This window comes from Podarcis bocagei, assembly GCF_964188305.1.
Source record: "Podarcis bocagei genome assembly, chromosome: 4".
Lineage (NCBI taxonomy): Eukaryota > Metazoa > Chordata > Lepidosauria > Squamata > Lacertidae > Podarcis > Podarcis bocagei.
The window spans coordinates 50,646,014-50,673,603 of record NC_138128.1 but is presented as its reverse complement, the minus strand read 5'-3'; the positions used below and the strand labels follow the sequence as shown (position 1 = coordinate 50,673,603).

At 39.8% G+C, this 27,590-nt stretch overlaps 1 protein-coding gene across 2 annotated transcripts in view; it reads right to left on the bottom strand.

Annotated features, from left to right (window-relative positions):
* Positions 1-721: 721 nt before the first annotated feature.
* Positions 722-27,590, bottom strand: part of SHOC2 (SHOC2 leucine rich repeat scaffold protein) — a 56,612-nt gene continuing 29,743 nt past the window's right edge. For both annotated transcript variants that reach the window (XM_081189418.1, XM_081189419.1), the window contains exons 3-9: positions 25,181-25,318; positions 14,271-14,401; positions 10,780-10,968; positions 8,339-8,461; positions 7,336-7,473; positions 6,438-6,555; positions 722-5,505 (exon numbers count right to left, since the gene is read on the bottom strand). In XM_081189418.1, coding sequence (XP_081045544.1) covers positions 5,297-5,505; positions 6,438-6,555; positions 7,336-7,473; positions 8,339-8,461; positions 10,780-10,968; positions 14,271-14,401; positions 25,181-25,318 — 1,046 coding nt within the window. In that variant the 3' untranslated portion in view covers positions 722-5,296. The remainder of the gene's footprint in view (positions 5,506-6,437; positions 6,556-7,335; positions 7,474-8,338; positions 8,462-10,779; positions 10,969-14,270; positions 14,402-25,180; positions 25,319-27,590) is intronic.

The window sequence follows — 27,590 nt, the reverse complement described above, 5'->3', positions numbered from 1 at the left end:
AGAGCAATTGGGGGGGGGGCAATTCCACTGCACAAGCAGAGGGTCTTGCTCAGGGCTACTGTTGATGGGACTCATCAGTTGAATCCTTCCCCACATGCATTCAGAAGTCCTGCTGAATCCAGTTTGCTTGATTCCCAGTTATACAGGGTTAGGGTTGCACTTTTGTGATTATTTGAATTGTTTTGTAGTTATAGGTATTTCAGGAAGCAAAGCATGAGCTAGTAGTATATGGACTGGATCCAAACTACCAGAAATGATGTAATGTGTATGAGAAGTGGAGAAACTACTACAAGAAAAATGATTGACCTCAGGTGATTTTCCATCTTTTCAATATAGGATACATAAAATGCACCAAAATTCCTTGTCAACTATTGTTTTTTTGATTACCAAATGTAGTGAATACCAAATACTTTCAAGGCTTACTGATCAAAAAGGAAGTAAAGGGGTTTTTTAACCAAGATTTCTTTTATAAAGGTCTGCATTTTTACACAACTGCATTTGCTTGCTTTTAGACCAGTTACTATCATGCAAATTTGGTAATAAATATCAATATACAATAAACCTTATTTTATACTGGAGGGATGGGTGGGACGAACTCTTTGAAAAAGGACAGAGAGAATGGCAATCCAAAATGTCAATCATCTGCGATACTGCACAGATTTACAGACAAAGTTAAATTAAACTTTACCACTAGAAAATGCCCAAAAGACTCAGTGGCAGCTCATTTACAAATATACTATTTATAATGATACATTGATACAGAATGACTTATAAAAAAGCAAGGCAATCTTTTATAGACATAACAATCAACATTACAATAATTCAGAAAGTACAATTTTTGTAGACCGTTTTACACGCTTTCATTTTCAATCACAAATTAGTGTGGTCTTGTATTTAACAGGCAGAATCCTGCACTGTCCTGCTTAAGACCTAAACATTGAAATAATAAACAGAATCTTCAGATCTTTGTAGAATAAAAAAGCCATCAGATTTTTTTTGCAGATATTATCATTAGTAATTGCCCTACATGTGCCTTTTAAAGTTGGTGTGTTGTGCAAATTACTGCCAAGTGTATACCTAATTAAAAGCAAGTTCTGACATGCTGATTAAATATACAATGGAAGTGCAATATTGACTATACAAATGCTCTGCTGCATTCAGGTTCTTGAATAATCAGGAAGGCATTATTCCTTTGATATGTGAAGAATACAAAACCATCCCAATGCCCCTGTTCCAAAAATTGTCCAGGTCAAAGATGCTACTTTAAATTTTGCCTGCCATTTTGACAATAAGTAGCTACAGTTTTCTCTTCTTAGTACTACTATACAAAAACATTTCAATGAGCTAGAATCCCTCCTAAGCTTAAATATTTGCCAAGATAAATTGTGTAAATAAAGTCTGAAACATCAAAAAGCAAACACTACAAAATTTTAGCAGGAAACACATTAGAAAGCCCCCACCAGGGAAGTTGGGTAAAGATCTTTAAAGCCAAATTATGCAGCCAAATTAATTTACTGCCATTAATGTAACATGAATATTATACTAAGATATATACACTGGTTTCCCAAAGAGTCAATGCCAATTATTATTCATCCTTTGCAATTCAGTGTTGCAACTCAATCCTAAGAAGTGGAGGTTAGATTTTTGTAACTTCCCTAACTGTGGCAGAGCTGTACAAAGTGTACTTTGCAGCCCATCAAAGGGGTTCCTTCAGCAGTGCAGAGGTTGGCTTGTGCTCATTGTGCTAAAGCAGCTTTAGCACATGAGAACTGCCTTGTGTGCTAAAGCAGCACATGAGGCAGTTCCTGTCCTACTTGCCATTAAAATTCTGTTCTAACACAGTGGCACAGGGTTACTCCAACGAAGCACAGCAAGGGCTACACTGACATCCATATGCATCACATAAAAGTCATACAGGTTTTATTCCTTTGCTATACAGCTGCCAGAGAACAACACAAGAGCAGCAGCACTGATGGTGGCACCCACATTGGAGCCAAGGTGAGGACCTCGATGGACATGGCATCTGTTCTTGCACTGGGAAACCCATGTACGTGATTCTATGGGGAACAGTCTAGTAAGAATGCTCCAAATATATCTGCTGTTGTTTCCATGATGAACTTGGGAGGATATGCACTGACACCCATCAAAACTGCTTGAGAGACCTGAGAGGATTGTCACTAATTCTGAAGCTTCGCGTAAAAAGGTAGAACTGACTTAGTAGAGCTACTAAATGTGTAGTGTTACAAGAGCAAGGGGCACACTTACTAGACATCCCAAAAAGGACTATCTGGATATATGTATCTTCTACCTTGATAATGTTTCAGTATCACAAATCCTAGAATTTCCCCCAAATTTCTGATTGGCACAGATTCAGTTCTTTAATTCCAGTTAATACATCCTTGCTAGATTTAGGTAGACATTTCCTAATTGGTTAGAATCCATCATTTTGCCAAGGAAAGTAAATATATTCTGGGACACAATAACTTTCTATCATGAGAAATCAAATTCTAAAATTCAGAAGACAATCAGCTGCATTATGAAAATATTTTCTGATTTCTTTTTAGCCCAGAATTTATTGCTACCTCCGTCTAAATTTATTCCTTTTGCATCCTGTGCTGATTGCGGAACATAAACTTGGATTTGGGAGTCCTGTAGATTCTGTGCTTAACAGACCATACTTTGACTCCTCTTTACATGTGATGCTGAAGTATAATTGATTCACCTTTTTTAAAAAAAAGTTCATCTTTTAAATGTTTTAATGAATGAATAAAACCAGTTTCCAACATGCAAGTGATCTTTCAGAGAGAGAGAAACAGTCAGTCACATAATCCTTGGCAAGATGAACAATTGTATTAATATATTTACAGACAAAACTACCAGTTCCATAAATGCAGTTCAACTTCATCTACCCACAACTCCACAAAGTGGCAGAAGAACCCAACCTACGAGAAGCATCCTATCCTACATCAATTCTGAAAAATCTTCCAAAGATACTATTCTCATTTTGCCTGGAATAATTTTCAATACATGGCTAAACTCTGGCTTTAAAAGTAACAGGTACAGACAATTGATTATAGAAAAGGTTATCTCCCCCTAAAAGTGCATATGGGCAGCATATAAAGACAGAGACTGAGTTACTGGGACAAGTTTACAGCTTCAGCATAAAGTGGACTTTCACCTTTTAAACCACCACTTTGTATTTTAACACCTTAATGCTCAGATGGATAGGCTTTCACACAGCTGAAACTATACAATTTTATAAATCTAAACTGAAATAGCATTAGATTATTATTTTTCAGAAGACTGTAGTAGATATTCCTTTGTATATCCAGTGACATCTAGACTAGTTTTTGCTACCAGCTTAAGCCCATTAAAGGTTTTATGTATCTTACCTGCCTTTCTTTCAAAAAAATTGTCCCTCGCTAGTGAGAAAACCAATCAATAAAAGCTATAATTCATATCAAAGAAAACAGAGCAAGGCAGTAAGTTATGATGGGCTCAAGCCAAAGGAACTCAGGCACATCCAAATCCCACTACAGCCTCTGACACTTGCAGAGCACTCTTAAGCATCTTTACTCAGAAGTAATTCTTAATTATACTGCCAGGAGTGTGCATCTTACTTATTTACATGGGGCAGGCATATGTGATAATCTCTGGTTTGTACTGATTAAATGGCTCTTAGTGCCAGAAATAAAAGTTCCAAAACCTTCAATAGATGAACAAGATTCCTCTGGCTTCTGTGGTGCGTACAATTGGTTCAAAAGACACAGCACTCTCTAAATTCCACAATCTCAGAAGCAAACCCAATGTAGTGAACTGACATTGAAAACAACTGCCCAGAATGCAAGATGAGTGCACAAAAAAACTAGAAATGGCACTGCAAGTGTTAGTAGCAAGTGTCTGTTTCACTGCAGCGTTATTAGCCCTTCATACAGCCACGAAAATGACAGTAAAACTGCATGTGAACCACTTTACTGTTCTTTTTTACAGAGCAAGTTTTAAGTACGAATGAAAAGGTGTCCTCTTAAAACAGACCGGTCTTTAATACTGAGATTGATAGGATGAAGCTGAGAGAATAAACCATGGTACTGAACTGATTACTTTGAAGCAAGCGTCCCACTTCTGCAGGGAAAAGTGCATTTAGTTCAGCAGCAAAACAGCACAGCATGAAAATATTGTGCTTGGATGCAGATGCTCCATAACAATGGAAAGATATACAAGGCAAGGCAAGATATAAAGCCAGAGTAACACTGTCAACCAACCATAAATCTTACATATACTGCAGTGCTTTAAAAGACACATTCATTAATTGTACAAAGACCGGGGGAGCTCTTACACTTGCCTGGTGTAATATATATTCATTCCTCGTCAATGCACTACTAGACCTTAACAGAATGTTGCGGGTTTTCAAATATATCTGTCAATTTATGTATCAGAATATGGTGCTTGCGCCAGATGAGGCCAACCGTAAAATAAGTGGATCAAATAAGATATGCTTACAAACGATAAACTGAAAAAGGCCTAAATTCAAGCTTTTGTTGAACTGCATCTTTTCCTACTTACGCTTTTGTTTTAATATAAAATCAGACAATAAGAAGCCCTCGGCAGAAGCATATAAATTTTAGATATGAGTATAACAGAGCAAATCCAACAACAATAATAAAAAATAAAAATAATCCAGTGATTTACTCTGACTGTAAACAAATACAACACCATTTGTTTCAAATCTTAAAATAAGTTAAAGAATCTCCCCAACTAGAGGACAAATCACCCAAAAGGATTTTTGACACAGAGAATGTGCACAGAGGGGAATGATAATAAAAAAAAGTTTGTGTAATCAAGTTGCTTGTTTTTACCATAGGAAGAGGGCTCCATCTAAAAATGTTTTGTCCCTTTAATTGTTCAGCAATTAGTTGGCCAATGTTTTCAGTGAACTGGTATTTCCAATTACCCAAACATCCATCAAATTCGGCAAAGAAAACTTAGACAAGCACTTTACAAAGAAAAAAAAATCTAAATGGCTATGCTTCCTCTATTAGCAGAAACACATAAACATGGTCTTGAAATTGCCTGTTTTATATTATTTATGCTTTATATATAATATAATATACAGCCTATATATTATATTATATATTCACACATACGCAATACCAATAATGCTCTTTGCATTTTGTACAGTGTATGGAACAATCCAACTTTTATCAAACCCTGGCACCGTGTGGCCTAGATAATATTATGTACACAATGATACCCTCAATGCAATTTATATTTTGTACATCATTAGGGCAGATATCCATCAGACCATGGAACGATATGGTCCCTGCATTTTGAGAAACTGGATGATAAAGGAAGGTCCGCCTGCAACAATTTGAGCTGGAAGGGTATTGAGTGGGCAGTTCTCAATGCTCATTATAGACAATTTACTGCAGAGGGCCAGTTCAAAAGGAAGGCTGTTCAGATGAGGGTTGTCATTTAGATACAGTTCTTCCAGATTCTCCAGTGTACCTACAAAAGCAAGAATTGCCAATAATTAGCACTTAAAAACACCCTTGGCTGAAACTAATTTAGACCCAACTGGTGTCCTTGCACTTAAGGAAGGGCTTTCTGGCTAAAGGAGAGGACGGGAGCCTGCTGTTGTTAATTCCCTCTCCCCATGGCAGTACTCCATATCACCTTCTATGCTGTTCTGAAGGATTAGACAACTGATTGGAGCAGATTTCTGGAGGGAGGGTGCTGGAGAGAGGATCACTCAATGAAAACTCCCTCCCTTCCTCTTTCATTTGGAGACACATCTGCTAGATCAAAAGCCTTCCCATGAGCGTGAGGGTCGCCAACAAAACTCCACACACCACCCAGAAAGAAGCTCTCATTAAGATATTCTCAACACATAAATAGTTTGTTCTTCTGTCAGTTATCACAGTACGGCAACCCGTTTTTCCACAGGATCCAAACAGATGCCTTAAATTGAAGATGCATTTCTCATCTACTGCCATTTTCTATTGTTTGCATGCCAAACGAAAAGCAGTATGAAACTGAGAGATTGCAACTTCCCCTCATCAACTGAAGCCCATTGTAGATAATAAAATTGTCTTATTTCTTCCTTTACTGTCTTCCCAGCTACAAAATCTTGAACTCCTAACTCCTACCTTCAAGAGACTTCATTATGCTAAAGGTCTTCTGATGAGAGATATGCTAGAAGAGACTCCCCAAACTGGCAAAGTATCTACCTAGTGCTTTCCAAATGTTACAAGAAATATAGTTCTGCCCACATTTTAAGAGAGTGCGTAGCATCCCTGGGACAATCCTGTGAGCAGGACACAACTGGAATGTAGCAAATGCTGCAGATAATCAACACCTGTAGACTACATCTCCAGCATTTTACTGGTAGCTAAAACAAAACCACATCATTCTATGTATGGGTAAAACAAATATCATACCAATTTCCTCAGGAAGTTGTGTAAGAAAATTCTCTCCCAGTCCAAGATGTGTCAGATTGATGAGGTGGCCAATTCCTCTAGGAAGGGTGCTCAACTGATTATTTGTTAAGATCAACCTCTGGGAAGAAATATGCATATGTAAGCATCAAATTAATGTCATCTTCAATCACCCAGAACAAAGATGGGTAACACTATCCAGTCATTAGAATCACAGCCTTCCCCTCCCCGGCAACCATAGGGATGTAAGAAAAGCCTGCTGGATCAGGCCAATGGCCCACCTTGTCCCACATCCTGTCCTCACAGTGGCCAACCAAATGCCTGTAAGAAACTTGCATACAGGACCCAAGCAGAAGGACACTCTCCCCACCAGTTCCCACTGTGGTTTCCAGCAACTGGTATTCAGAAGCATTACTGTCTCCAACCATGGAGACAGAGCATAGCCATAGTAGCCAGTAGCCATTGATAGCCTTATCCCCATCCAAGTTTGTGGTCATCACTGCCTCCTGTGGGTTCCATAGTTTAACTATGTGTTGTGTGGAGAAGTAGAAGCCTAGCATGGAATTTGTCTTGTTCACAATGGCTGCACACCAGGCCAACATCTTGATCGAGCTATCTACTAGGACCTCAAGGTCTCATAACACATCAGTTACCCCATGCAACATGTCATGACCCAGAATTTAGGTTTTAGCACTCTGCAATGTTATCTACCATACATAGAAACCAGGAGATGTCCACACAATGACTTCTACAGTTACTTCCAGATTATCCACCCTCCTTACATGGCAATGCCACATACTGGTGAAATGTGTGTACAAAGAGACAGTCCCTAATACCAAATCAGGCAAGGCAAAAAGACCCATTGTCAGAGGTTCCGTTTTTATGTGGTACAGATAGGTACCTGAAGTTCCCGAAGGTACGCTATTTCATTGGGCAAGGATTCCAGCTTGTTTTCCTCTAGATCCAATTCTCTTAACTTTCGCAGGTTCCCAATGCCATGGGGAAGGTTTCTTAGAAGGTTGTTTGACAAGACAAGAACCTGAAGAAAGACGTATGTTGAACTTTTAATAAACCAGCAAGTTATTGGCAAAGTAAACATTCAGTAAACTAAGGGTTCTTCAATTAAAAAGCTGGAGGTGGCTTAATTTCGCCTACAAATGCCATATTTCAGGGATGAGGAAGTGTCCCTTGGCCTATGCCAAACTCCTCACTAGTTCTGCTTAGCATCCTCCCTGAGTGCTTCTGCCTGGTGGGAATGTGTCCTTCAACTGTGATGACGCCTCTAAGCTGGATAGAAAGGAGTGTGTAGAAATATCAGAGTTTTGCAGATTGGATCAAACGTCGCCTACTGTAGAATAAACTTTTGTCTCTGGTCCACTCATCGCTAGCATGTGGCTCTGAGAAGGTTGCGTACAAGGGAACATGGCCACTCAAGCAGAAAAAGGTCCCCTACCTCTGCCACACTGACTCCAGCAAATGAGAATCATGAAACAGCTCTCTCTCAGACAGCTATACTTTCACATTTTTTCCAGCCAATGTTTATTTTAATTAGGACAGTTTAGCAGGTTTTGCAAAACAAAACAAAAAACCCCAACCCAACAACACACATATAAAGTAGTTTAATCTCCAGCTCTAAAATTAGTTAGAGCAAAGACTGAATAATTTTAGCAACCATTTAGGAAAAAGAAACAGTACTGAGAGTAAAAGCAACCTTTCCCAGGAAATGTTTACAAAATTTCTGTGTAGCTTTTTGTGAGTTCTGCACAAACCTCTTTTCTATTCCACTATTATTATTATTGTTGTTGTTGTTGTTGTTGTTGTTGTTGTTGTTAATTAGATTTCTATGCCACCCTTCATCACAAGAGCTCAGGGCAGTTCACAAGATCTCAGTGTATTCCACTCACCTCTAGGGAAACAAGTCCAGACACATCCTCAGGAATCTTGTTGAGTTGATTTGTAGCTAAGTTCAGTTCTACCATGCTGGTCCATGTCCCAAAGTCCAAGGGAAGCGACGTCAGCTGATTGTCCTGTAATTTCATATGAAGAAGGTTTAGGAATGTGGTTGAAAAAAGTAAAAGACAACTACTTGAAAAGGACATTAACTGGGTACACGAGGAATAAAATCACTTTGATTCTGACTTTAATAAAAAATACCACTGATCTGCTGCTTTAAAACTTTTAAAGCGGGGGTAGTCAACATGTTACTCTACAAATATTGTGGACTGTAACACACATCAGCCCCAGATATGTCTTCCAATAGCCAGGAATTATGGGAGTTGCAGTCCAAAAACATCTGAAAAAGCACCACATTGGCCACATCTGTTTTAAAGCTTTTTAGTTTTGTACAACTGTTCATTAATATTTTTAACAGGTATCTTTACATTACAGATCTCTTTTAACTTGCCTTGTCCAATTGTATTTTACTATTTTTAATATAAGCCACTGACTGTTTTCACAGAAAAGCAGGATAGAAATATTAAACTGTCAACATGACAAGGACAAATTCATTACATCACAGGACCTGTGTGCAAAATCAATGCAGCTGTACACATCTATATAAAATTATAAGAAAGGGGATCCGAGATGCAAAGTGCTACTAATTGTATGGATTCACCTTAACCTTCATTTGGCTGAAAACCAGCTACAGTACAGCCCAAGGAACAGCTTCACACTGTGTATTTACAGAACATACGCAGCCATAGTTTAAGGGGGTAATCAGGTGTGGAATGACTGCTCCATTTACCTAATGGTTGCTGCTGCATATCTGGTGTGAAAACACGGCATGAAATCATCCCCATCTAAACAAGGAGATAATTTAGAATTTGAATAAGCAATTTCTTTTTAAAGGTGGCCAGGGAAGATGGGACTACAGGGTGCACAGTCCTTCCTTCTCAATTGCTGGACAGAGAGGTTTTGCAAATAGCGCATGCTGGCAAAACCCAGTCACCCACAACCAATCTCCCACTGATAAAAGATGTGTGCAATTTACTCCAGCTACTCTTATGGATTTCCTTCCCGATAGTTTCCATTACACCCCAGCTGACACCTGACGCAATTCCCCAACACTGACTGGTAGAAGGATCAATACAGAGTAAGTGCTTGTTCACTGCTTCACATGGTGGCCACATAGACATTTCATAGAGAGAAATGTGATGCTACTCTCTCCTCCATAACAATGTCCTACCAATATTTTAAATAAAAAAATCTTTTGAAGGGTATATACTGCCTTTCTCCAGAATGTGAACACGTCCGTGTCACCAAGTTTGGGTTTTTTACTTAAAAATAAACACACCGATTCCATATACATCAAGGCTGTTCTCTCAAATATCAAGTTAGAATAATATTGCAACTAAGGAAATCATAGCACTATTGGGAAACCCTAATAAGAGACCAATAACTTATAAAGAAAATAGGATTTCTTTAAAGCATTATAGCTAGGAAGTCATACAAAAGAAGTCAATATTTATGCAAGGTCTACATTTTCATTAATGTTTAAAGCACTGCTACACTGTGCTTACTATTTGACTTCAAATCAGAACAGTATATTATTTGAAGTATGTATTGTCCTTGCCCAGATGATACACTATTTAAAAAAGCAGGTTGTGGCTAGTATTTGTGTTAACTGGAAGTACAACTTATCTATATATAAGAGCCAGTTCTCTGCAAGTAAAAGACTCACCACCTGCATTACAAGCAAAAGCATTTAATAAAGTTGGCAATACTTAGATCCTCTGTTTTAGACCATTATTAAATGAAAGAAATTATGTGTTGCAATGGAGTTCAGCTAGACTTCAAAGAAACTGACAATAAAATATTTGCTTTTGGCAATTAAATATTCAATTCAAGTATAACCAAAAATGTTTCCTACAATGTGAGCAGTCTACTTATATGGATCTAGGCTTGAAACACCTTAACATCTTGTTCCAAATACCAAAAACCACATTTATAGTATGCAGTGATCTGAGTCAACCTATTTCACCACCTCAGCAACAACTTTCAGCAACAATGGAAGCAAGCTCTTCCATTTTTCAGACTGCCAACATTTGAAACAAATTTTTAATTACAAGTAATTTATGGATACTTGTTTGTATCCAGTGGTGCCATTCTGCTTGTGCAACAGGCTCCTGTTTGTACTAAAGAACTTGTCCCTCCTCTCCAGCTCCCGAGGCACTCTCAGAATTCACCCTGGAGGATTGGAAGACAGTCTAGAACAGATTCCAGGGGGGAGGGAGAGGAGATGAGGGGCAAGTGTTGTGCAGTTAAGTGTTACTTAACTGCACTTAATGTTTGGCAACATTGGCAAGCATGGAAGCAAAACAGTTCCTGATAGTCAGCGATGTCTCACCTTCATGTTCAGCTTACTTAACACTTTTGCTCTGGAGAAAATTCCAAAAGGGATTTTATTGATGCGGTTATGCTCCATATTGAGAGCGTAGATGGTAGAGAACTGTGAGGGGCCACCCACTGGATATGACTGGAAACAGTTCCTTGCCAGAGTGAGGCTAGTCAGATTCACAAGACTGGATAAGAGACCCTGGGGAAGTGAAATAGAAGCACACAGGTCTAAATACAAACTTGCATGAACTCTGAACACCAACATACTTGAATATATGTTTTTCTTTTCTCTTGCATGCCACCTAATCTCCATCTTAGTGTGACAACATATGGGTTTCTGTTGTTTTTGCCAAAATGTTAACTTCACACTTTCAAAAAAACAAATACCAGTAGTCTGAACCAAAGCACATGGAAATGTTCACAAGAGATTCCATGTATACTTCAATACCAGGGAACAGTTCCATGGGCACAGTGGGAGTGTGCGCGCAGAACTGTCGCCAGAACTGATGGGAAGTATCTGCTTGCACAGAACTTGTACATACAGTGCTGTAATTGCTGATTCACATGTGTTTAAAAAAGATAAGCATGTCATTTAAAAAACCCCACTCATTACACCGGTAAATCATTTCCCCAAAGTAATGGCTGAAAATAAACTCTGGGCAACATGAAAAGCTGAGAATTAATTCCAAGTAGTGAGGTAATGTCTAGATCGCTCAGCCAATTATAGTACTTTCGCACTTTGTAACAAGCTCAGCCTATGGAAAGGGAGAGACATGTAATTCATGGCTGAGGTTATGCCAGAGATTTAACTTATAGTCACCTTACCATTTATTGTTGCATCCTCATGTAACAGGCATTATATAACACAGCATGGCTTATCTCATTTTTGTGGAAACCAGTGCTTCCATAACACCTGTGCTATGGTTTCATTTTATAGGCACAATCAATTCTCCATCCAAATAGCTGGTGCTGCATCCATTGCTGTCTAAAACTAGAGTACTTTTAAGTGGGGTTGCAACTTTTAGTCAAGTAATCTGTTAGATTAATAGATGAAAAACTTTCAGTTAACTAAGAAAGAACCCTTTCCCCAATTGAATTGGCAAGATTTAAGCAAACTGCTAATACTTTTAATGTAAGAACTTACCACAACTGTGGCAGCAGGCACCATCTTGGAAGTTCTAAGATGGTGTCCACTGTAACATGCCCATACATGAAATAGAAGCATGCATGCTTCTTAGGAATTATTTCTTTATTTAAATGTAAATTTATGCCGAAGCAATAGACTAAACTATCTTTAACTGGGTGACAGCCTTACTTTAAAGATAACAGCTTGGATCCTTAAAAAGGAATTTCACGGAAAGAACGCTTCCTATCTCTTCACACCCTGCAGCCATTTGTGCCCAAAGATACCCTGAACAATGTGGGATGGGGAACAGAGGACAGCTGAGGTACACAGGAATTGCTCCAAATTGGGCTGGATTTAAGGAGAGTTAACTTAAGCAAGTTCATGAAAACAAAGTTTCCCATCCTCTCCACACACACCCTCCAGGCCACAGTATTCAGGAACCTGCCTGCGTCACCCAAAGAGGACTTTTGGGGGACATCAGATGTTGCAGGGAGAACGAGGCAACTGTGAATTTTTGTTCCATTAACTTAGGTTCCAAGACACTATGCGCTCAGATAAGATATGTACCGTATACTGACATAACCTTTAGGATTAACAAGTTTGGGGCGTTTAACTGCACCCTCAATATTTTTTTAAATTTAAGCTTCTGACAAATAACTGTAAGTAATGATTGAAACAAACACAAAACAGATTCAAACAGATTATATCATTCACCAGGCAAGCTGTTATATATGAAAAAGAAAAGCACCTGAAGACAGGATTGGTTTTCTTTATTTACTAAAATGGTGTCATATTCCTACTTTGTAATTCGGAAATTACAAAGAGTAGTATCGAACAGTAATGTTCCACCAATGAAAGGAAATTACTGGTCATTGACCATAATAAAGAGATTGATTGATGGAAAATATCCATTAATAGATTGGGGAAGGGAGACCATTTTTTGGAAATTTGACACAAGCTCAGCCCGCTGGGCCCAATTTTATGCAGGATGGAAACCCAACAAAACAAAATGGGGAGGCATGGGTGGCTGCAAGGGGGGGGGGATTGTAGAACATTGCCTCTTCCCCTCTTCCACTAAGGGATGCCTTCCATCAACAGAGTAGCACCATGGGATATCACTGAAAGTTTCTTCTTCTGTTTTCTTATGCCAAACTTTCTTTCTGATGCAATTAATATTGCATCATGGTGCCTGTAATGATGGAATACTGGTAAACTTGCACAAGATTAATCATTTTAAAAATTACAGCAATACTGCAAGGTGCTCTCAAGTACTAGTTATAGGAATTTCCATCAGTAAACTCTCAAAATATCCAGCAGTAACCACCCTCCAGCAGAACGTATTTTTACTGGTGCAACAGGACTTTCCCTTCTTCTTCTTTCTCCTGCAGCCCCAAGCCCACCCTCCCAAAATCTGCTCCAGAGTGCTGGGGTACCTCCAGAGCAGACTTGGGGAGAGCACAGAGAGTGAGCAAAAGTCTGCATGTTGCCCTAAACTCATAAGTTATTTCATATTAATCATATTTAAGAGAGTCCTTCATGCCAAAGATTGCAATGGAGCTTTGGCACCACCGACTTTTCAAAGAATATTGAAATCCGCAAATGCTTGATGCTGAAGGCTGTCATATAAACTCAGCCACATAGATATTACATTTTTTAGCCATTTTCAAACACACTGATTATTATTTTTTAGGGATCAGAGAAGAGGCTGGATAATGAATGTACTGCTTCGAAAAGAAACAAAGTACTTACTATTTATGAATACTGTTGGACAGCTGCCTCTCCCAAACTAGTCTTTTAAGATCTAATGTTTATTAGGCATTGCATCATCATGAGCTTGGTATATTTTGCAATTCTGCAGTTTTCTTTACAAATGTTTTCTTTCTTCTGCTGCCAAAGAGACTTGCTTTAATGGATTACCCCACTACACTAACATGCAAGTGGCTCTTTTCAGCAACAATTACAATTTATACACAGACTAGCACTTCTGAATAAAGCATTTTTTATTTGTTAAAAGAGTTTTTGGATTGGGAGCCAAACTTATCTTATGATAAAGCAATCTGTTTTGCTGTCAGTCTCCTTTGTATATTTAATTACACTTGAGTAACTTTCATAATGCACTTGGGAGGGGCAATTCAGCTTTGTTCTTAAAAGCTTCCAGGCAACTTTCTCACAGCAGCAACTTCTTCAAGCAATATCCATTCATTCCCATTCAATTAGTGCTAATGCTAATAGTTTACATCCAATTTGGCAAATTTCAGCAGCCTTCCATTTCCAGAGCATTTGTCTTCAATAAAACTAATGCCGGTTCCAGGGCTTTAGAGCAACATTTAAACAACATTAAGCTGCAATCATACAAAAACTGTAGAGTGCCTCACCTCTGGTAAAGCAGAAATCATGTTGTTCTCCAAATTCAGTTCATCAAGTTTACTGCACTGTGCTAGAGACCTGGGTATTGCTGAGAGCCGGTTATACCTCAGCCCGAGGCTTTTCAGACTGGACAGGTTTCCTAAAAACAAAAGAGGGTTAAGAGAGATTTGCTTTAGAAGCTGGGAGAAGGGGACTCCCACTGGCTGCATTTTCTTGGAAAAGAACCAATTCCTAGAGTTTTTATTTTTCAGCAAACACATTCTTTCCACAATAATATCTCTGCATATTTTGAGCAGCAGCATATTTTCAAATGATTTCCCAAGTATAGGCTCAAACACTGGTGAAGGATTCAGACTTTCAGCTATGTCCCATTTTGGTGTAATCAATTTACACTACTCTCAGCTTTGCTTTCATCTCTAGCTGCCCAGCAATTCTCTCAAAGCATACATCTAAGTTTTTTTGTTTGTTTCTTTTTAAACATTACTGGCCACTCATCACTCTAGTACTTTAGACCACTTTACACATTTCAGATTACAAGGGTAAGCATTTCTGCAAGAACAGAGGAAGGGGAAATTAGCAGACGTCAAAAGCAATACAATTAAGGACATAAAAACCTTGCATGTGAGCTGCATGTGCCAGTGGATAATTAATGAAAAACCTGCTGCCATCTCCTAATGCTTTCTGAACTTAACCCATGAGACTATATTGCAAATTGATACATCTCTCTTGGTGCAACACTGAGCATAAGATCAATATTGCCAGGGCAAGCTATCCATTTCGTCAACAGAAAGCCCCAACACTTGTCAGTCTATAAAGCTTCATGAGATGCAAAATTACAGTTAAATGTTTTTTGCTACAAGGTACTCTTATTAGGTGTGGGAGATAAATTTCTTAGGATTGGCAATTTAAACAGAATTCACTGGTGAAGAATAAAAAACTTTGTTACTGCAGAAATATATTTATAGTCATGATTACAAAAAAAATTAATACTGGCTTTTTATGACACCTTTGTACATATCCATTTTTATTACCAAGCTTAGCTATTTCTCAGACCAATAAGAAGAATGATTGGCACAGAAGCTTTAAGTGTAAATTTGCAAGCCACCATCACACTCTGCAGCACCTTTGGGCAGAATGACATCCCTCCCTTTTCCTGGGAACATAAGCTTCGCACTCATAAAACATACTAATCACGATTCTAGGGAAGTTTGCAAACAGACATAAGCAAGGGGTGGCTACCTATTTTGCCAATGAAAAACTAGATGACACAAAGCAATCTAATCTTATGTGCTCTGTACTCTGCTATGCAGACAATTTTTGTCTGCTACGCAGACACAGACATTTTTTTATCTATCAAGTATCACAGTCTTGTAAATAAACTTACAAAAGTTAGTAAATAAGGTAAAGGGACCCCTGACCATTAGGTCCAGTCGTGACCGACTCAGGGGTTGCTGCGCTCATCTCGCTTTACTGGCCGAGGGAGCCGGCGTACAGCTTCCGGGTCATGTGGCCAGCATGACTAAGTCACTTCTGGTGAACCAGAGCAGCACACGGAAACGCCGTTTACCTTCCCACCGGAGCAGTACCTATTTATCTACTTGCACTTTGACGTGCTTTCGAACTGCTGGGTTGGAAGGAGCTGGGATCAAGCAACGGAAGCTCATCCCGTCGTGGGGATTCAAACCGCCGGCCTTCTGATCGGCAAGTCCTAGGCTCTGTGGTTTAACCCACAGCGCCACCCGTGTCCCTACAAAAGTTAGTAGCTTGCACATTTTTTGAGTAGCTTGCTAAGAGGCTAGTAGCCTAGGTTTACATGCTGCCTGCAGTGGGGAGGAAATTCTCCCCTATTCCAGCCCTGAAATGTAGGATACTAGCCTCTTAGCAGGTGAGTTAAAACAACTGCCAAACAGGCTGGTGGTGAAAAAACAGGACCAATAGACAGATTTCCTTTTTTCTGTAGCCACAATGGAAACAAAGTAGAGAGACACAAGGACGACTGTAGACACTCTGGCCTTGCTAGCTAGGGGTGATGAGAGTTGTAGTTCAACAACATCTGGGGACCCACAGGTTGAGAAAGGCTGGCTTATGGGTACCAGGTTGATTTAAATACAAGCCTTAAGTAACAATGAGAAAGCAACATGGCATTTATGTTTTTGTAGTGTGTGTGTGTGTGTGTGTGTGTGTGTGAGAGAGAGAGAGAGAGAGAGAGAGAGAGAGAGAGAGAGAGAACATTACAGTGGTACCTCGGGTTACAGACGCTTCAGGTTACAGACTCTGCTAACCCAGAAATAGTACCTCGGGTTAAGAACTTTGCTTCAAGGTGAGAACAGAAATTGCGCGGCGGCGGCAGTAGGAGGCCCCATTAGCTAAAGTGGTACCTCAGGTTAAGAACAGTTTCAGGTTAAGAACAGACCTCCAGAACGAATTAAGTTCTTAACCAGAGGTACCACTGTAAATCAATGGCTGCGAGGAACAGAAAGGGGGCATGGAGAATCTGTTTTACTTCTGTGATATCTCTTTTTATTAAGAAGGCTGCAATAATATTTTGAAGGTGGCCAAATTCACACCATACATTTAAAGCACTATGATGCCACTTTGAACAGCCATAGCTTCTCCCAAAGAATTCTGGGAGCTGTAGTTTGTTAAGAGTGCTGAGAGTTGTTAGGAGACCCCTGTTCCCCTCAGAGCTTTTGGTATGGCCCCATGATCAAGTGCATCGTCCTGGATTTTATAATCTAGGGGGGAAACCAAGTGGATCTTGAAGCTGGCATCATGGGTCAGAACAAGCTAAACAGGAGCTGCTTATCCCAAAAGGACCTAAAAGCTTCATACAAATTGATGCTTAGCCACCTAGCACAGCATGAGTAATACAGAAATAGATGAGGTACCAAATTACAGTGATGCTTGTAACCTTTGCCCATAACAATTTTTTGCTCATAGGCGTTTAGAAAATGCTTGTATTGAACTTGCCTGGATTTGTTTCCAAAGTACAGGACTTTACATCTGCATTTTCCTTGTTACACAAAGCTTCCCACAGAATTAGCGGCTCAACACTCCTTCTTTTTCTAAGTAAGCTATTCATAACTTAAATTTTGAATTAATAAAGACCAGAATGATGAAGATTATCACTGCTTACACCGTCAACGAGGTCTAACAAACACACAATGGCAAGATTAAAAAGTTGGACCTACAACTTTAACTCCATTCAGCTAAATGACTATTTTAATACGCAGTTTGGGGGTGACACTTGACCTTTCAAAAATAATGCTGATAGTCAAAGCATTTAGAGAAGTCCTATGAGGATATTAAGTAGCCCAGAATGCAAGAAGAGGCCAGGGTAGAGAGCACAACAGATACATTAAGTCTATAGCAAAATCTATTTTCCTGTAACCTCAGTGGATCTCAGTAGGAAGAGTAAGCAATTGTTTTCTCAAGCCTCTTTAATATTTGCAAACTGCCAAGATAGCTCCTCTTAGGAATCCCTGCTAGCAATGGATCAAAATGGTGAAGGTTACAGAAAAAGGCCTATGAAAAGCTTTTGAAAATTATTCAAGTAAAAGCATATATATCCGAATACAGTGGGCCAGATTTCATATTGCAGGGCTTGGGATCCACCTACCATTGAAGTCCTTAACTCTCTGTTTACCCTAGTGAACAGCAGTGATAAGTTCATATGAGAGCTACTTGACTCTCATCTTCATCAAGCAGCCACCATCTTAAATCATCCACAATAAGTGCCATAGGGATGATGGAGTCTCCAGCATTAGCAAGGTACCAGGCTATCCTGAAGAGTGTAATGCTTTTTTGCAAGGAGCAAGTCTACACACAGTACAAGCTATTTAATTATAGGAAACTCTTCCTAGAAGCGTTTCTCTTTTTTAAAAGATGGGCTACAACCTTTAATTTACATACCTTTTTGATTAGTTGGAGATATATATAATAAACCAGGAAGATAATGTTTTCTAATGTTTGCTTTAATACAGGTTATTTACAAGAACTACAGAGGCAGGACTTGGGCAAGCGTCTCTTTTAATGCAGAAGGACTTGCAGCAATAGGCAACCACCTCTCCAGTAAAGATAAGGATTGATGGTTAATTTAAATGAAACAAATTTAGAACAGTATCTGGGTTGGTAATGACTTCGGGGAGAGATCAATTTGGGATTATCTGGATAGGGTATGGGGAACTAAGTAGGGCTTATCAGGATGTAATTTGAGGTTATTAATTATGGAGGGAATAATTTTAAGCAGAATCTGGGAGTGAAATTAACTGAAGGAAAATAAATTGATGAGGAACTGATCTGGGGTAATTTGGGTGGGATATTAATTCAGCAAATTAAATTATATTAAGGGAAATATGGGTGGTAATTGTGATAGTTTTTAAAAGCATTTATACTATTTGGTTAGTTCGTTAGTCACTTTGTAAAGGTTATTTGCTTGGGAATGCAGAACATAAATACTTAAGATTTAAAAAATAAAAATATAATGAGCTAACAAATAAACTGAAGCTCTCCAAACAACTTGTTCACATCCTTAGACACAGGGATCCTCTAAAGGGAACCACCACCAAATATGCCCCTTGACAAACAGTAATTCTATATAAGAGCTCAGCTTCCATCAGCTTGATTTCCACTATGATGATCCATTGGGCAAGACCTGTCACATGAAAAGAAGTACAGAAGGTTACATCTCCTCCCAAACCTCAGAACAACCTCTGAGAGCTGCCCCAATACAGCTGATGCTCGGGTTGCGAACGTGATCCGTGCGGGATGCACGTTCGCAACCTGCAGCGTTCACAACCCACGTCTGCGCGGGTTGCAATTCGGCGCTTCTGTGCACGTGCAAAGCACAATTTAGTGCTTCTGCGCATGCGCGACTGCCGAAACCTGGAAGTAACCCATTCTGGTACTTCCGGTTTTCGGCAATCCGTAACCTGAAAAAACACAACCTGGGACTTCCGGGGGCGGCGCGAAACTGTAATGGCGGTCCTCTTCGAGTTCTGAAGAGGGGCTCCGCGGAAAAGGGTCGTTCGCTGCGGCATAGCGACGACCCATTAAGATAAACCACGGGTAGAGTGAGCCCGTGGCCGTGGGACTCGGCGGGCACCAGAAGCTGCTCCGAAAACACAGAAGGGACCCCGTAAGGAGACCCGGAGTGAAGGAGGGGTAGCGGTGCTGTGAGTTCATCGCTCTTTCCGCGGAAGCGAAGCCGCGCGGCTGTTACAGATGAGCGCTGATCCTTCTTCCTAAAACCAACGCTAAACTGCAAGCAACATACCTGTGAGTAAAGGGGTTTAAAATTTGGCAAAAGAAATTCGGTAAATTTGGCTGAAAGCGGGAGACGAGAAAAGGGAAGTCCGTCTTCCGACATTGCTGACAAGATCAAAGCAAAGCTTTTAAAAACGGAAGCGCTTGAAACGGGACTGTGGGAAGTTTAAACTTTTTCGTGCTATAAGATCTGCTTATTTTATTGAGCTGAAGGTGGAAATGGACATTGACTAAAAGAAGTAGTAAATGGTGACTTTCCTCCTATCTTTTTTCTCCTTTGGGCTGTATTTCTAAAGAGCCAGATTGTCGGGCTGCCAGAGAGAGAGACTGTGTCAAACTGCGGAAACAGTTGCAAAACTTTGCTGGAACGTAACTGTTATATTTGAGCAGAAAAGACTGAATGGGATACTGTTACAAGCACCTTTCGTGAAACTTTGTTGATCTATAAAAGGCGCTTTGGGAAATTTTGAGTTTATGAAGGGACTTTTGGACTAATGAATTTACTGTCTTGAAACAATTTGGAACTTTAATGGCGGATTACTTCCTTCTTTGTCTTTGAAACCTGGTGGTACTCCCCCTACAGGGCTTTCGGATTATAAAATCCTGGGAACTGACTTTTGTTTTGAATTCCATCTCACTGGTTGTTTACTCCTGAATTTGTCTTTCCCATGGAACAATAGACAATTTGACCTTGAACATTGACAGATGTGTAATGAGTGGTGCAGGGAGAACAAGAGCATCTAAAGCAAAGGAAACTAAAGAGGCTAAGGAAAAAGAAAAGGAAAGAAGACCAGCACAATTTGTACAAACAACATTGACCCAAGGACGCCGTTCGTCGGTTCCAGCTGTACTGGTGACCCAAAGAGAACAAGGGGAAATAACTGAGAAGTCCACTGAGGAAGATATGGCAGCAGGTGGGTCAGATACACTATTAAAACAAATATTGGAGCAATTATCAAGTCTAAACCAGAAGGTGGACGACCAGTCTGTGAAGATAGATAAAGCAACTTCCTCGATTCAAAAATTGACTGACCAAGTTTCCCAGCACACGCAAGCCATAGAGAAATTGCAAGGAGCAACAGCGGAAAATCGGGAATTAGCTGGAGAAGCAATCCAGAAAGTGGGAGTTCTACAAAAAGAGGTTGAAGAAATAAAAGGAGAAGTCAGGCCCCTGCACAAACAGGTGGGTGAACAACAAGTCTATCTGTCAATGGTGGAACTGAAAAACCGCGAGAGCAACATCAAATTGAGAGGTATTCCGGAACTCGAGCAAGGAGACTTGATTGGATACTTAACACAGGAATTCTCGAAGTTCTGGGGTTTAAAGGAAGATACAGATTTCAGGATTGTCTCGGCATATAGACTGGGAAGACTGGTAAGGAAAGACAGATCCAGAGACTGTTTGATAATTTTAAGAACAAAGGAAGAGAGAGACAAGATCCTAGGCCTTCATTTCAAAAAAGCAATTGAAATACAAGACAAAAGGGTGGAAATTTACAGAGATATCCCGAGGCAGCTGCTGGACCTTAGAGCCACCTATACAGAATTAGCAAAATTGCTGAGACACAACGCAATTCCCTATAGGTGGGAGTTTCCACAGGGATTATCCTTCACCTACAAAGAAAGGAAGGTTAAAATAAGAACACCTGAAGATAACCAAAAGTTCCTTCACGACCACGGAGAAGATCTCCAAAAAGGAGCGGATTGGCTTCCAGTTTTACCAGCACCAATACCGCCCGGAAGTGGGCCAACGCCTACACCCTCGGGATCTGAGCAAAAGGAAGACACCCCATCTTAAGAACATTTTAAATAGAACAGGATGTCTCTGCAGCTACTTAGTTGGAACATAAATGGCGGGAATTCTCCGGAAAAAAGGAGAAGGATATTTCATATCCTAAAAAAAGAACAATTGGACGTAATATGTTTGCAAGAAACACATGTGACTAGGCTCCACAGGAAAGTATTAATCAATAAAAGACTTGGCCAAGAATTTATCTCATCAGACAAAGTTAAAAAAAGAGGTGTTGTAATTTATGCAAAGGAGAACCTGTCGCCAAAATTTTTATTCAAAGATGATCATGGAAGAATTCTCGCAGTTGAAATCCAAACACAAGGGGAAAAGATTTTGATACTAGGAGTTTACGCGCCAAATGATGGAAAATCAGAATTCTACAAGAAGCTGCATGAGACAATGATGGACTATTTGGACTATGCTAATATTATTGTGATGGGAGATATGAATGGGGTGGTGTCTACAAATATGGACAAATCCCAAAATCAAAACTTAACAACAGACGGCAGACTCCCCAAAACTTTCTTTGAAATGACAGACAATATGGATTTGATTGACATTTGGAGGACAAGGAACCCCTTGGGTAAAGAAGGAACCTTGAAATTGAAATTGAAATTGGTAACATAATATATTTAAAGGTATAATAAGATGGGAAACAAGATAACAAATTGCTGAACTGGCTAGAACAATGAATGCAATGCTGAGAGGATGTGAGGAGGTCCAAAAGTGAACTGTTGAAGGACGTTAAGGAAAGTTTCTTAATATTTCTTCTTTTTTTATTTTTCTTCATATATATATATATAAAAAATGTTTCTTGCATGTTGCCATGTAAACAAATTTGTTAACCTATGAAAAGAAACGCAATAAAAAATCATTATAAAAAAAAAATGAAAAAACACAACCTGAAGCGGCTGTAACCCGAGGTATGACTGTACACAGGAATCAAAAATAAAGCAGGCTGCATGTAAAGTAGTAATTTGGGAATATCAAGAGCTGCCACATGTTCAGATCTAATTTGAATTTAAAAATAAACAGTGCCTTTTAAAATATGAAGAAGTGCTAATTTGAGATTAAGGGACAAACAATAAACAACATTGGTCACATATTTAAACAAGGGTACTTAGCCAGGCTCCTTTTATTTTGGATTAGAAAACAACCCAATCTGGAACATGCACCTGGGTCCAAATTTGGGGGCCACAACATTTTTGTCCTGAAAATAACACACTTCTGGCTGATTTGACCCCAAAGTGTTGTTTGCTGCAAACAACAACTGGGGTGGGAGACAGCACCCAGATAAGGAGTGACATTCAGCAGAAACCAGCGTGGATCTAAGCCAGGCACATGCCACAGATCAGGATGCTTTTTCTCCAAAATAAAAAAAGAGACCATGTTAAGCACACTTGTTTAAATATATGACTTGTGTCACTTGTAGTTTGGCCCTAAGATTTGGCTTACAATATACAAAGCTTTTGGAAGGCCACTACCAAGGAAGGAAAATCGCTAGTGTTTTTGGTTTTAAATCATTCACTGGTTTTGTGGCATTTATGCATTTGAATTGATTTTTATGTTATCTGCATGTGCCTTTTCTATATTAGTGCCTCATTAATTGTTTTAATAAATGATAACTATGTGATGCTTCATCTCTGAATTTATATTTATTTAGCATTCACCAGCCTCTCCAGGGTTGCAGCAAGTTAGGCCTGGAAAGGTGATGAAATATTTTTCCTGCAGATAGCTGGGCAGGAACATAGCAGCTTTCTTACATGGAACTGAGTGTCCTTCCATGTATGGAAATTTCTGGTGAACTGTGCCTCTGAAGAACAATGAAGAAGAAGAAAAAGAGGGAGGACAGAAATTTAAATCTAAAGACAAAAACCTGTTTCAATAATTAAAAACCTATACTTATCTATAGCAAACCATTCCCAAAAGAAGGTACAAAGGGGGAGAAAAAGCACAGTCGGTTGAGTTCAGAGGTTGGTGTGTAGTTCTTGATATAACTAAGAGGTGAGTGACTGCTACAATCTGCTTGAAGATGATTACATTTAATCTCTAATTGAAATGAAACAATAATGCTGCTGAAGACTGAAGTTAAAGACAGACAGGCATACTTTAGGACCACCAGCCCATCTACTCTGTTGTGCTTGTTAATTTCAAGATTTATGCCCTGACTTTCAGGCAAATGTTTCATGCTGCTAACAATTATATTTTCATGCATCCAATGCACATCTATGATCCACTGGAGCCAAGTGCTGGATGTTGTAAGGAAAACTGTTGTCAGTTTTAACACACACACCCTTTATGATCTTTACAGAAGTCTCTGGGAAGGCGTGTTGAACCTTAATGATGGGACATCAATAGTACCTGGAATGATGCCTGAAAACGCATATGATGGTGTCAATATCTAAGTTACGGTAATCATCTGCAATGGCAAAACCTATAAGCAATTTCACTATTCAAAATCCTTGTGTGGGCTGCGATCTAAATCTGACAGGCAGAATCTTGCCTGCAAAAGCTAATGGCAAACAAAAGTTCTTAGACTAACCGTAAAGTCACAAGGGAGTAAGTCGATCACTCCCTTCCTCAACTGATCTGTTTGGATTAGCTGAGTTGGGGGAAGGGGAGCTGTGTACTTGTACCATGTCCAAACACACATGTGTCTGTGTGTATATGTTTGTGTATACATGGTGTGTGTTCATGCTTGCAAGAGCCTACATGGATGAGCGTGGGGTGGTCACACCCACCGCTGGCATGTAGCCTCTGAAGAGCTGGTCAAGGGTGAATGTGGCTCTTGAGACAAAACCATGTCAACCACCCCTTACTCTACAAAGTAGATGGAGCAGGGGATGCAAAACCATGGATGTGGGGGAGGTATGTAACAACCTGGGTTGAGCTCTTTAAATATATATATATATTGTTCATGTATATTCAGCTGAATAAGACATCAGCCTCCTGCAGGTTATCCCCAACCTATTTAAAACTCAGATTAAGCAGTCCAAAGCCTTGGCAGAAAAAACAATGTCAAAGATCTCAATATAATTAGAGCTGATGCAAGGCTTCTGGATATGGTCTCTGGAGTTGCTAGGCTCAAGTCTCTTTGCTGGACTTCATCAAAATTAGTGCTTGAGGGAGTTTTGAGAAACAGTTAAAAACAGTCCTTCTAGGGCTCTGGAAAACCTGGAGATGGATCAGGATTCTAGGACATGGGTTTTTCCCATAAGGGCAAAATACTGTTCATGGGTAATGACACCCATTAAGCTTTGGGATTTGTTATTCGTGTTGTCTACATACAAGTTTGAGCAATGAGAAAATGTCCTTTGGGGAAATATAAATTTCCACTCACAGGAAATAATTTGTACTAAATCAATAAATGGCACAAATTAACTAAATAACTGTAATTCACTACACAGGCAGACATGTGGTAACATGGAGTTATTAAAGCAGTTTAGAAAGAATATTCATTCCATTCATGTTGAAGTTTACAAACAGTATTTCCATTTAGGTGGTAGCAAAAGGTTTTTCAGAAATACAGACAGATTTTTTACAAAAAAATAAACTTTATAAATTTCAAAGTGAGTAAATTTTAGCAGTCACTGAATGAGATAATCACAAATCTTGTCAAATCAAATTTAATTTTTAAAAGTTACATTAAAAGCATGTATTTATGCAACGATAATTACTGTTGGTCATCTTTAGACTAATTAGCTTCTATATTTACCTGCCTTCAATACTGATTCTCAGCAAATGTGGCTAGAGATTTGGGCACAGAATGGCAAGGGATAAGTCCAAATGCCTGCATTGGATTACCCTGGACTAGTCACACTCCCCAAAACGGGAAGCCAAAAAATAAAGATATTTACATACCTATGGTATCTGGAAGGTCCAGGAGCTCGTTGTGCTGTAGGTCAAGTTTGGTGATCTGTGTACAATTTCCAATCTCCTTTGGAAGATGCTCAAGCTGATTGTGTGCTACATCCAGTGTTATGAGGTTAAACAACTCACCTGAAAGTGCACAAAGATACATGTATGAATAAGTCATTGTTCTGCCCAGGACTAAACAGTGCAGACGCAAAAAGCCACCTTTAAGACATGCATGGCATTGTCAAGTTTCAACCTCTAATCCCAACCCACACAATTTCACAATTTCTCTTCTCAATGTAATGTAGTAAAGTAGGAATAAGAATAGTAATTGTATAGTGCTGGTATTCTTCCCAATAGAAGAATCTGCATTTTAAATTTCTTCTTTCTGTTTTGCACCAATGTGGCTGCTCTTATACCTAGTACTTTTCACAGCACTAAAATTATCTTGCTGACATGGTATTTATAAGGACAGTTTTCCCTAAATTAAAAACCTGGCAAGAACTGATTAATTCTAATTTAAGGCAGGAATTCAAGGCTGGAATTCTTTGCTTACTTACCTGGAAGTAAGTCCCATGAACCTAATTACTTCTGCTAAAACAACTGATAGAGTGCTTTTCTTAAAAATGTTATAGAAACAGATGCACATATTGATTCTGTATAAGTAGAACTCTAGCAGAAACAGCAAATCTATCATTTCTCACAATGAAGATGAAAAACCTGTCTTATTTATATATTTTCCCTCATTAAAACATACACACTTTCTCCTATATATAGGCTGCTTAATATTGTCATGCTTTCATTTAAGGAGGGAGGAATCTCACATCTCATTGAGACGCACAGATACGTGGAAAACAGTAATGTTCGTTTTTTTCTTCACTTGAACCGAATCTCCAGTTTAGCTTATATAAAAACAAACTGATTGCTTTTAATTCCCATTTTCCACCTACTATGAAACCTTTGTGTTTCACCTAAGGGTAGAGATGGATCCACGTAACTGCTCAACTTTATCTTTTCAAAGATAGGGGGATTAATCATCCTATTTTCTTTCCAGCAGCCTTAGATGCAACCTGAAACTTGCAGAGCCCCATCTGAAGGTCTGCCACTCCTATGTTCCATCATAAGACTATGACTAAATGGAGACTTTATAGAGTCAGCCTGTTTCCTGTCCATCCCATTTTGTTTACCATCTAGCATGATGGAGCATCTTCCAGAACTCAAAAGCTTGCACACTACTTTGACAGAGTAGTGACAGAGTGTGTGACAGAGACCTGGTTGGATGAAGCAGATGGGCCTGTCCTTGCCCACCAGGTTTCTCTTACGCACAGCAACCCAGGTCATGTGGGCGGGGAGGGGGGGTTGCAGTGATTTTTAGGAAGTCATTAGCTTGCATCAGGCGTCCTACTGGGAAGACCCAGTTTTCTGAGTGCATGTTCTGGAAGGTGGGCAATAGGGGCAGCACAGGATTCCTATTGGTGTACCGACCTCCCCGCTGCACCAAGGATTCCCTGTCCGAGCTGCTTCAGGTTGTGGCGGATGTTCTCCTGGAGACACCTAGTTTGGTTGTCCTAGGGGATTTTAACATCCATGACGACACGACCTTACAAGGGGCCACTCGGGACTTCGTGGAAAGTGGCCTCCATGGGGCTGTCCCTGAATAAGTTTGGCCCAACTCATAGTCATGGACATGCCTTAGACCTGGTGTTCACCTCTAGTGACGTGGGTGATCTGACACTAAGTAAAAGTGAAACAAAAGAAGTGCCATGGTCAGATCACTTCCTGGTGCAACTGGACTTCTCCATGATCTTCCCCTCTGCAGGGAGGTGGGACCAATTTGGATGGTCCGCCCCCGCCACTTAATGGCTCCAAATGGTTTCCAGAGAGTGGTAGGGGATGCTTTATCCCATGTTGATGGCCTTTCAGCTGATTCCCTGGTGGCCCGCTGGAATGCGGAGTTAACCAGGGCTATCGACTGTCTGGCTCCGAAGCGCCCTCTCCGATTGCATGGAGCCCGGACAGCCCCGTGGTTTTCTTCGGAGCTGAGGGCGATGAAACAATCGCTGAGACGGCTAGAGCGTCGGTGGCAGAAAACTCACTCCGAATCTGACCGGACACAGGTTAGAGCTCAACGTCGAGCCTACCAAGTGGCGATAGCAACGGCGAAGAAGACTTTCTTCACCGCTTCTATTGCATCTGCAGAAAATAGTAGCAGGAGACTCTTTCAGGTGGTCCACAATTTAACAGAACCACCTTTACCACCAGGGCCTTGTAAAGACCCCAAGATCTCCTGCAACGATTTTGCAAAGTTTTTTGCAGATAAAATCACTCATATTCGGAAGGAGCTAGACACCACCGTGGGAGCAGGGCTGGGGTGGGAGAGTGCTAGAGTTCTGTCTGGTCAAGTTGCATGGAATCA